Source organism: Pangasianodon hypophthalmus, chromosome 11, assembly GCF_027358585.1.
Source record: "Pangasianodon hypophthalmus isolate fPanHyp1 chromosome 11, fPanHyp1.pri, whole genome shotgun sequence".
Lineage (NCBI taxonomy): Eukaryota > Metazoa > Chordata > Actinopteri > Siluriformes > Pangasiidae > Pangasianodon > Pangasianodon hypophthalmus.
The window spans coordinates 1,802,121-1,814,704 of NC_069720.1; the positions used below are offsets into that span (position 1 = coordinate 1,802,121).

Consider the following 12,584-nt stretch of genomic DNA (forward strand, 5'->3'; position numbering starts at 1 on the left):
TAACCAAATGGCTCATTTTTATCTGCTGCAGGTTTATGAAAAATAAATAGAAATGTTACACAACACATAAAAACACAAAACACACTGAAATACACAACACAATCCCAAGCACACTATCCTAATACTAATGTGTGCCAGCATTATAAACATGCTATATAATGAAACACAAATATTAGCACTCCTGGAGTTTTATTTTACAGCAACTATAGTTTTAATTCTTAATATTTAATCATGTGAGCGAAGTGTAGATTTGTACTTCTCCATCTAATCTTGTAATTTGGGATTTGTATGTGAATTATATTTCAAATCACTTTATTAAAAATTAAGTAGTAAGTGTAGTCTTACATTTCTGCGTCCAGCTAACGCGAGTCTTACTGACTATAAGAACCAAACGTTGATCAGAAGTTTGGAAGATGGTGCAGGTTCGAGTACCTTGTGATAAAACGCAGCTCCAGTCAACACCATGGACACCTCGTTGGTCCACTCCGACTCGTACTTCCACTTCCCCATCTCGTGGTCCCATAAATGGAGTCGACCGGGATATCCCACCAGCCTGTCTGGGAATTCCCGCCACACCTAAACGACACACAGGACCAACTACCTCAGACAAACAATATGTGCATTGTTATAAATTAATAAACAAAAATATTTACAATAGCCCGACACTGTATTTTACACTGACTCACATAATTCCAGAGATATCACGGAATATCGTTCCGGTTTGACTCCAGGAAGCCAGACATCCGTATCTCAACAGTCATCATAAATTATGCTCGGGTCTCTCAATAGCGTATAAACGTTTGCAGGTGAGTGTTTAGTGAACCGAGTCTGTTACACGTATTTGTGTCCAGACATGAGGAACGATTTGTGGGATGAGTTTAGAACATGAAAAGAAATCACAGCTCTGAAATAAACGCTTTAAAGGTGCATTGGGTAAATTTTAAGGATTAGGTAAAATTGATTAAGATTAGGTCTTTATCAGTTAAGTAGGTGGAGCTGAATAAGATTCAAATTAATTTTGAATCCTTTTTCCCCACCCATGACCACAAAGGGGTGGTTCAACTAGGATTAGCATGCTAACTAGAGTCAAGCGCACTATATAACACTATAATGATTTATTAGAAGGGTCACAAGTGCAGTTGCTGTTCTTCTTCTGCGTAATAAGAGCAGGGGGGCGGAGTTAAGGGTGTGAGGGAGTGTTTATAAAATGACTGACAGGACAGCCATGTAAACACAAACACGCATTCTGGACTGTCAGTGCAGTTTTTCCGAAGACATTTTCTCAGTCACGTAATACTTTTCTCCTGAGATCACGGGTTAAACCATCAATTTTTTTTTTTTTTAAATCACGCTCTACATATTTTTGCAGCCTATTCCTATTATTAGTAATAAAAGAAAATCAACTATTGCATCTTTAAAGTGGAAAAAGGATCAAATTTTAAAAGGTATGAGTCTGGAGTCTGGAGCTAACAATATTAGAAAATTACTCCAAAATAAGAAAGTGTTATATTTATTATTACTTAGCATTGGACCCGGGAAATCTAGCTAGCAGTAAGTAGGTGTTTTTTTATACACAATCATATACTACATGACTTATACACTGTATACTTTTATTATAAACGTTATAAAAAAAATAATTAGCATATCTCTATTTTTGCTTTTTTTTAGATCTTTATTTTATTTTGCTAAATTATAAATCGCTTAATCGCTTTATGATGTAAGAAATAAAACACTCAGCATGTGGTGCTGTTGTAGTAAAAACAATCCAAGACGAGGTGGAGTTACTGTTAACACCCCGACGTTGATTAATTGCCAATAACAGCATGTCCCAAGATGTGTTATTCCTTACACAAAAAGCGTAAACTCCTCCGTCCTGAAGATTTACCTCTGACGGTTACAAAGCACTGACACTGGAGACTCCTTCCATCAATGTTATATGAACTTTTCAACGTACTCAAGGTGTTTACACGTGGAATAATGTTTTTAATGACGTTTTTCAGTGTGTAATCGCACCGTGTTGTGCAGACGGGCGATATGATGATACAGTATTGATATCGTGATAAATTATGGCACGATACATTCTTCTGAGATATCGCGAGTATCGTAAGTACAAACTCTTTTAAAAATTTTTTGTAGACATTTAATAACAGGATCATTAAACTCAGACTGTGTCTGTTAGCTAATCTACATATTTTGATACATATTGCAGAAATATGTTTAAGTATCGTTAAATAATTGAGACGCGCCGTTCATTACCTCGTATCCAAACTGCAGCTCGTCAGACGTCAGCATGATGATGTCATCATCAATGGCCAGCACCGCCTCCGTCTCGATCTCATCGAAGGGAAAGAAGCGATTGCTGAGTTTGTTTTCTTTGGTGCGCACCACTTTGAGAGGAACGGCGATTTTGGGCCAAAGAGATTCTGCAGAGGAGAAAGAAGAAATAAGAAAATGAGAGGTTTTTTTTTCCTGTTAGTTTAATATGTTTTATGTTTGAGAAATAAGAGATGGTCATGACAAGGTCAAAGAGAAATGTCCAAACACAACGAGCACGTACGAATCCGACCACAATGACATTCCTCGCATGGCAAGAAAGACAAGCCGTTGTATTTTCAGTCGTGTAAGAGCTTGGGAGCACTCCACGGCACGGGCAAGATGGATGGCACGTATCGTGTCACCTAATAAAGCTACAGAGAAGGTCCTGCTTTACTTAGACACGGGGGAGTGTGTAATTAAACTCTGAGAGCATACCGATACGGATTTTACAGAGCCTCTCGAGTACTCACTCGTCCAATAAAGTATAGACATTCAGGGAATAAACTAAACACTGAAATGATTCACACATCATTTCTCTGTGTCCGCAGAATTATTAGAAAAACCGCCAAGGCTCCCAAAGATGGCTCTCGGGGACTGTAATCGGCTTTGTACGCTGTTACTAGCCTTCAGCTTCCAGAAAAGAAACATTACTCACAAATCACCTCAGTTAATAAAGTCCCTCCAGAAAAGACCATACTTAAAAATTACAGATACTGGAAGCATACGCATCTCAAAACTGCTCGACGTAAACAAACACACTAACTAACTGCACAAGGAGGAGAAGAAGATGGAGGAGAAGTAGGAGGAGGAAGAAATCCGTCCTTATTTCAGCCTGGGCTTCAGCTTTGACCTGTGAAGAGGACCTTATTAGTCGTAATGGGTCACAAAGCCCCCGCTTGGCTCCACTGACGCCTCTAATCAAAGGCAACACTCGCCCATTAGTCCACTTCAAAGTATTCCTCGACGTAATTACATTACTAAAATCTATGAGAAGCACATAATTAATTTCTTGTTCCCCCCTTTTTCCCAAGCTGTTAGTGTAAAGGATCCATAAACAGGCACATAGCTAATCACCTTGTTAAGATCTATCATTACAGAGAGAGAGAGAGAGAGAGAGAGAGAGAGAGAGCTTTAATAAATAACGGCTAACATCAGCTCATGGTGACGTGTCTCTAACGAGCCATAAATTCGTTCCCGGCTGAAACAGAAACACGCCGAGGTTAGATATTCACTGTACATACACAGTCCGTCTCCATAAGTATTTGAACAGTGACAATTTTGGTAATTTTGCCTCTGTACATCACGACAATGGATTTGAAATGAATCAATCAAGATGTGATTGAAGTGTAGACTTTCAGCTTTATTTCAAGGGTTTTAACAAAAATATTGCATTAAACGTTTAGAAATTACAGCCATTACAGCAATTACTGTTCCCCACAGGCTCATTGGACATTCTAACACATACATATATTATGAAGATTTTAATTGTAATAAAATTATTAATACAAGGATTATTTTTAATACTTGGATGCAAATCCTTTGCAGTCCATGTCTGCCTGAAGTTTCCTCCCTTGAGCTGCTTTGCCAGGCCTTTACTGCAGCTGCCTTCAGTTGCTGCTTGTTTGTGGGTCTTTCTGCCTTCAGTTTTGTCTTCAGTAAGTGAAAAGCAGCTCAGTTGGGCTGAGGTCAGGTGACTGACTCGGCCATTTAAGAACATTTCATTTCTTTGCCTTACCATTGACCCAGTTCCATTGGCAGCCATACATGCCCATGCCATAACACTGCCTCCACCATGTTTGACAAATGATGTGGTATGCTTTGGATCAGGAGCCCTTCCTTTCCATCTCTATACTCTTCTCTTCACATCATTCTGGTACAAGTTAATCGTGGTTTCATCTGTCCGACGAATCTTGTTCCAAAACTGGGCAGATTTTTTTCTTTTAGATGTTTTCTAACAAAGTCTAATCTAACCTTTCTGTTCTTGAGTGTTACCAGAGGTTTGCATCTTGAGGTAATCTCTGGTTTTTATCTCTTGATTGTAGACTTTGACAATGATACGCCGACCTCCTCCAGAGTGTTACTGACTTGGCTAGACATTACGAAGAGGTTTTTCTTCAACAAGGAAAGAATTCTGCATTCATCCACTTTAGTTGTCTTCTGTGGTCTTCCTGGCCATTTGGTGTTGCTGAGCTCGCCAGTGCATTCCTTTTTAAGAATGTAGCAAATTGTTAATTTGACCACTCCTAAAGTTTCTGCTGTCTCTCCGATACATCTGTTTTGTTTTTTCAGCCTAATGAGGGCCTCCTTCATTTGCATCGACACCTCTTTGGACCGCAGAGTGAAGAGTTACTATGAACAGCTACCAAATACAAATTCAATGCTTGGAATCAACTCCAGACATTTTATCTCCTTAATTTGTCATGAAATAACAAGGAACCAGGCCACACCTGGCCATGAAACTGCTACTTTAGATTGTCCAACTACTTTAGAGCCTGTGAAAATGGGGGGACTCTCGAAAAATGGCTGTAATTCCTAAATGGTTAATGCAATATTTTTGTTAAATCCCTTGAATTAAAGCTGAAAGTCTACATTTCAATCACATCTTGATATTTTATATAAACACACACACACACACACACAGTTACATATTACATAATGTATACACACACACACACACACATTGTATACACTAATGTGCTTGTTCTAATATGTTATTGTTTCTATATCAACGGCTCATTCACAGGGACTTGGATTATTTAAAAAAAAAAAAAAAAAAAAAAAGTACATAATTGTTGATCTGTAAGAAGACATTGATGTAACATTTATGGAAGGAGTCTCCAGTGTCAGTGCTTTGTAACACCGACAGTGGAGTTTATGCTTCTTTGCGGTTTCTCTGTGTTTTTTCTGTCTTATTAACTTCAAGAGAGAGAAAAATGAGAGGCTGGTGCAGAAACGACTGTTTATAGCTGCTATAACGTTGCTATAAAGCGAGAATGGACGTTCAATGTCGATAAAAATAAAAAAAAAGTGGATAAAAAGCAAAAAGATGTGTCATTCTTCAATAAACAAATAATAAATAAATCGTAATCAATGGCAAATTTTTGGGGTATAAGAGGAATAAAACACTTCAGGGCATGCTGTTATTGGAAACTAATCATTTTCAGGGTAGCAACAGTAACTCCGCTTCATCACACCATTCCATCCAATTTCTTAATTAAATAATTATGTTTTATAAATGCTGGACAAAAAATTTATATTCAGCCTTCTGAATATATAGTTAGAAAAAATAGCTTCAGTAATATTATACTGAAGATGTATATCGTCTTTAAGTATTGTGATATGATATTTTTGCCATATCACACATTCCTACTGAGAAATGTCTGTGAATATTTATTTCATTGGAAATTGAGAATTAATAAAAAAAAAAAATTGATCCTTTGATACTAAAACATTAACATTAACTGTAAGACAAACCTCAGCTCACAGTAACTTACAGTCTCACAGTAACTTTAATGAAACACTCGTTTAGAGTCGCTTTATAATCTAATGGACAATGAAGTCCTCCAATATAAAGATTTAGGGATTTGAAGTAGCAGTTGTTTAATTATTTTTCTTTATTTAACTGCCAATAGTGGGTAAACTGCAATCAAACATAAAAGTGTTTATAATGACTGATGGAACGTGATGGCATCTGCAGACACACACAACGAAAACACAACACACCAAGACCTCAAGAGCTCAAATATTTTCCACTGGCCTTTTTTCCTAAACATTTACCAGTTCAGGGGCCAAATAGTTGCTTCTCATTTACAATCTAAACACGAGCCAGAAAACCAGTTTGGCTTCGGCTCTACGCGTGGCATGACTCTCGACTCTCAGAGAAACAAAATCTGATTTAATTTAGTCTACTTTATATCAAGAAATTTATATTCTTTCTCTCAGTGTTTGACAACTTTGTCTACTAACACCCTCTCACTCGTTTGTAGTTAAGGACTGAAACAGAACACAAAGTTTGTACATGGTGCACACGGGGGAAAAAAAAGAGAAAGAAATTCAAGAACAACTCAAATGACAGCTGTGCTGATAATGTGCACATGGAGTAGAAATTATGTACAATCTAATTTTTGCTACTTTTAAAAATAATTTAAGATCGAATTTGCATTAAATATATACTGAATATTTAGTGAATTTTTAGAATTTTAGGAGAAGTCACAATCAATATGCTTTTCTTTTCTTTTTTGTTTGTTTGTTTATGCACTTGCTTACTTGTTTATTTACTTACTTGCTTATGTTCTTCTTTACCTACTGTCGTACCTACTTAATTGTTTATCCAACTACTTATGAATTTGTTTACTGAAGTGTTTACTTCAGTATTACTAGCACTATTACTTACCTTAGTATTTACTAGCTTCCCAACTGATTTACTTACCAACTTCCTACCTTGTTTACTTGCTTATTTATTTACCTACGTATTTGTTACTTACTTATTTACTAGCTTACCTACCTATCTATGTACTTGTTTATGTAATTGTTTACTGACCTACTTGCTTACTTACTTGTTTACATACTTATTTACTCACTTACCTATGAACTTGTTTACTTATCTGATTGATTGTTTATCTATAATTACCTATTAACTTCCTTACCTACCGATTTACATGTTTACATACTTATTTAATTACCTATTTGCTAGCTTACTCACTTGTTTGCTTACCTAATTAGTTTCTTGTTTACTTGTCTACTCATTTACCTACTTACTTACCTGCCTACCTACGAACTTGTGTACTTGCTTACCTATTGATTTAATTACCTACTTTCTTGTTTACTTACTTATTTGCTTATATACCTACAGACTTGTTTACTTACCTACTTGTTTACATACATATTTACTCACTTACCTACGGACTTGTTTACCTAATTTTTACTTTATTGATTGTTTGCTTATGAACTTACCTACCTATGTACTTGTTTACTTAATCATTTACTTACTTACTTACATACTAGCTTACCTACTGGTTTACTTACACACCTCCTTGTTTACTTACTTATTTACCTATCTATCTATGAACTTATTTACTTAATTGTTTACTTATCTAATTGCTTACTTACTTGTATACCTAAATAGCTACCTACTTGTTTACATACTTATTTACTTACCTATGTGCTTGTTTACTTTTTGCTGTTTTTTTGCTTACTTATTAACTTATCTACCTCCCTACATGTTTAGTTAATGGATTGTTTGCTTATTTATTTACCTACTTGCTTGCTTACTTGTTTACCTGACTACCTATGTACTTGTTTACTTAATTATTTGCTTACTTATAAACTACCTTACCTACTGGTTTACTTACATACTTTCTTGTTTATTTACCTAAATACCTACCTACGTACTTGTTTACTTACCTACTTGCTTACTTACTTGTTTACCTAACTACCTACCAACTTGTTTATTTACTTATTTACTTACTTACTTATGAACCTGCTTACTTAATTTTTTAATTCATTATTTACTTACCTACTTGATTACTTAATTGATTGTTTATTTACTTTCCTATATGCTTACTTACCTACTTACTTCCTTGTTTACTTACTTGCCAATTTATTTACATGTTTACCTAGTTGTTTGTTTACTTATTTAATTCCCTAATTAAACTTAATGCAGAATTGATTCGAACCTTCAGGTGGACTCTTGTTCTGGTTGTTCCAGACCACCAGCAGCTTGGCGAGACTCGGCACTTTGGAGATCTCCGTGATGACCCTGAAGAGACTCTCGACCCGGTCGTAGGTCAGAACCACGGCGGTGAATCCTGGAGACCGAGGAGGAATCAGCGGGAGGAAAAGCGGACTGTTCACGCTGGACCACTTCTGTTAAAGAGAAAAAAATAAACATGAAACACAGACACAGTATGTATTTACACAATTATAACAAGATAACTTTGGTGTCATTAAAAACTCCCGGAAATATACAATATTTACACCACACTGCTATAGAATCCTGGAATCTGATTGGTCAGAAAATGTTGATTAATTTTCTATAGCAGCAGCTCCTACAGCAGCACAGCAGCAAATCACAGGTTTATATACAATAACGCGGTCGTTCTAATACGTTATCGTTGCTATAGCAACAGCTCATTCACAGGGACTCTCCACATAAACAGATTAAAAACTTGTGATCTGGGAGCTGTACTGTAATGGCTTGGGACTGCGATTGCTGTAGTGGCTTTGGGGCTGCAGTTGCCACGAGCAGCTTCGTACTCAGGACTCCATCAGTGGACAGTGGATAGATTTTAACCAGCCGGACCTCTTGCAAATACTGCGATGAATTTATTGGTTGCACAATTGCACTATTTGTCCATATAGTACACAATAGAAGGGATTTATTTATAATTGCACTATCCGTTGCACCCAGATGAGGATGGGTTCCCTTTTGAGCCTGGTTCCTCTCAAGGTTTCTTCCTCATATCATCTCGGGGAGTTTTTCCTTGCCACCGTCGCCACTGGCTTGCTCATTAGGGATAAATTCACAGTGATAAATTTAAATATTTACAATATATTTTTGTGAATCCATTTATTTCTGTAAAGCTGCTTTGTGACAATGTCCATTGTTAAAAGCGCTATACAAATAAAATTGAATTGAATTGAATTGAATCTGTAAGGAGATGTTTATTTAACATATATGGAAGGAGTCTCCAGTGTCAGAGCTTTGTAACTGTTTACACTTCTCGCGGTATCTCGGTATCAAGACAAGCTGCAAGACAAGTTACATTAAATGTAAGTATAAACGGATAAAAAAGGATGATGTGTCATTCTTTAATGAACAAAAATTGTAATCGTTGGTAAATTGCTGTGGTGTAAGAGGAATAAAACACTTCAGGACATGCTGTAGTAGGAAAATAATCAACTGTAAACGTAACAGTAGCACAGATTTGACAAAGACAGTTCCTGTATAAGGGCTCGTTGAAAAGTGAAGGGTTCTTAGCCTTGTAAAAGGGTTCTACTTGGAACCATATGAGAGGAAAACACTCTGTTGTAGGGTTCTACACAGAACCTTTAAGATGGTGTAACACTGCACTTTTTTGCTGTTTTTCGATTAAAAAAAAATAGTAAGAAATTGGACAATTTGACGCAAATGTTTTACTCTTCTTCTAATTAGAATAAATGCAAACCCTTTCCATGACTAAACGGTTTAACACACAGTGAGGTAACGTTCACCGCAGCCCAGAAAATGGCTTTAAATGAGAATTAAAATTAAAGATCGTGCAGAAAACTACAAACTGGCAGTGCCGAACGGACGATTAAAAACAGCAAAGAGCTTCGAGCCCACACAACAGAGACTAAAACAGAGGTAACAAGCAGCTGGAGGAGTGTGCTGTGACCTTTGCCTAAACCTTATCCCTCAAAACTTGGGAAACTTTCAAGCACCACCAGTCCCAGTGAGCAAAAAAACTCCAGCTCGGCCTGTAAGAGCCAAGAATTTCCTCTCGGTAATCAGGAGAAAATGTGCCCAATGTTGGACCCAAAGCTGCCCGTAAAGTGTTTCTGCCATGGAAAAAGTCTTCTCAAAGCACCCGCAGATCTATCAAAGTCTAATCCGTTTAATGCCCTGTTTGTATAAGCGCTACATTCTTCACTGTGTACTCCAAGTGTGAAGCTTCGGAAGGAGCTGGATCGAGCACTTTGGTCAACACTCGGTGAAATCTGGCTCCGGTTTTTACTTACCTCCTTCTTTACTTACTTACTTACCTACTTGTTTACTTACATAAGCAAGCAAGTAAGTAAATAAGCACTTGTAGATTTAGCTTACTTACTTGTTTAAGTATTTACTTCTTTACTTACCTACTAACATCTTTATTTACTTGTTTATGTACGTACTTGTTTACTTAGTTACTTACCTATGCGTTTTACTTAATTGCTTACGTATATACTTGTTTACTTACCTACTTACTACTTTATTTACTTGTTTACATATGTACTTGTTCACTTACATCACTTGCTTCTTTACTTGTATATCTACTTACCTACTTGTTTATTTATTTAATTGTTTAGATATATACTTGTTTAATTACCTACATCTTTATAACTTGTTTATTTAATGATTTGCTTACATATGTACTTGTTCACTTACTTACATACTTCTTTACTTACTTAGTTAACTACTATTAGTTTATTAAATTAACTGTTTAAGTATATACTTGTTTACTTACCTACTTAAGTCTTTACTTGCCTGCTTATTTACTTACTTCTTTATGTAAGCACTTGTTCACTTACCTACGTATGTACTTACTTGTGTACATATGCACTTGTTTACCTATCTACTTGTTTACTTACTTATTTACTTGCTTATTATTTTACTTATTTGTTCATTTAAATACTTATTTAGTAGGTAATCTGGCTTTATTTTTAAAGTGTTGATATGTCATACGAACAAGAATTTTAAAATGTATTTTTTTTATTCGTTTTTTTATTAGTTTTTATAAGTAACGTCCGTGATTTAAGCCCTTATAATGTCAGCTCACGTGTTCATTTCCTGTTAACTCCAGAAAAATAAAAAAATCTTGCTATAACGATGTCATTTGCGTATGCAGATGAGGAGACGTTGCATGACTTGGTTCAGCACTTTTATGACACTTAAGGTCTTGGCCGTTTTTACTGCGAGTTGAATTTTATGGTTGCGCTGTTGTGGAGTCGGTGCAGTGGGGGTGCACATGAGCCCTGGCAGGACTCGGTGAAGCTGGGGGTGCTGGGATATCGTAGGCGTCAGTGGTTGTCTGCTGCCAGTGTGAGGCTTGGCTCTTCTTCCTGGCCCTGCTTTAAAAACAGCCCATAAACTCGCAAAGATGCACGGACTGGAGCGGAGATCAAGTGACGCTGTAAAGTAAATATTGCAAAGTGCTCGCTTGGAAGCTCTCTGATGCGGTCATGTAGAGCACTGCTCTTTACTGGCCTCTGGGAGGAGGAGGAGGAGGAGGAGGAGGAGGAGGAGGAACGAGCGAAGCTTTGCAGATCCGAGAAATCAGTTCACTTTTTCAAGTTACCATTATCGTCTGCATCTTAGCAAAAGAAAATATCTTGCTGTTGAGCAAACATATCTAATATTTCACATGATGAGATCATTATGAATCAAATATAAAATTATTCATCCTGTTTTCAGGTTTCAAGCTTTCGATTTTCTTATTGTGCTTCGTCATTTTTCTTCTTTCGGGACCCAAAATTAGAAAAAAAATTATCTGACAATAGTACAAGACCAATTCAAGCTTGAAATCAGCAAAAAATGTTTAGAAATAATGATCTTAATAACCTTATATTTGGTTTCTCGTAACCTTATAATTGGAAATACTAGATAAATTCAAGATATTTCTACTTGCCAAGAAGTTCTGCAGTGTGAGAATTAACTCATTTTAAAGAGTTAAAGACGGAGGAAAGTGTACGCAGTATACACCAAGACTTGCACCAAGACTTTCTATATTTAAAATGGGAAATTTCACTCAGATTCGCATCAGTACTCTAACACAAAGAAAACCACACGTATAAAAATATCTGCACAATTCATGTCGAGATCTGATGAATACCGAAGACAAAACGGGTCCCATGAGGGAAAGCGCGCATATCTGTACTGTACTGAAATGCAAGCATTCACAGTAACATGAAAGCACCATTCATGTTATTAAAAAAAAAAAAAAGATATATATAATAAATCGAGCGGTATTTTTTGTGCTTTTCACGTGTGTCCTATCTGTTATTGTTACTTATTCCCTGATTCTGCTCATAAATGATGCATTCTTTCATCCATTCACTATTACTAAGAATCTTCAGCACAAATGACAAACTCCTTCAATTTCCAGATGTTTCTCCTCTTCCTCCTCCTTCTTCTTCTTCTTCACTGACTTCAGAGCAGTCAAAAGGAGAAAAAAAAAAGCTTGATGTTTCGATTAATCTCGATGTCCTCTTTCCTGGTATTATATTCGCTTTTTTTTCCCCCTACACATGAACCTCCCATTAATTTCTCCCTATCTATAAAAAAATTTATCGTTATCTGTCATCTGCCGCTTACGTGTTAGACATCGCCGATATCCGATTACATCATGTCTAGTGCGAAAACGAAAAGTTCCTGTTCACACCCCGGAGATGATTATTTTCCTATAACAGCACCTCCATGTGTGTTTTATTCTTCTTATATCACAGCAATTTGCCAACAATCACTGTAATTTTTTAAAAATTTATTAGAATCCTCTGTCCTGAAGATATCGGAAAACTCAAAGTTCCAGCTT

The 12,584-nt window shown here is 36.4% G+C and overlaps 1 protein-coding gene across 1 annotated transcript in view; it reads right to left on the reverse strand.

Annotated features, from left to right (window-relative positions):
- The window catches only part of ext2 (exostosin glycosyltransferase 2), a 52,382-nt gene that overhangs the window by 9,597 nt on the left and 30,201 nt on the right, over positions 1 to 12,584 (reverse strand). Inside the window, exons 10-12 of the mRNA XM_034308644.2 lie at positions 7,992 to 8,181; positions 2,257 to 2,423; positions 433 to 576 (exon numbers count right to left, since the gene is read on the reverse strand). Of these exons, the coding sequence (XP_034164535.1) occupies positions 433 to 576; positions 2,257 to 2,423; positions 7,992 to 8,181 (501 nt within the window). The remainder of the gene's footprint in view (positions 1 to 432; positions 577 to 2,256; positions 2,424 to 7,991; positions 8,182 to 12,584) is intronic.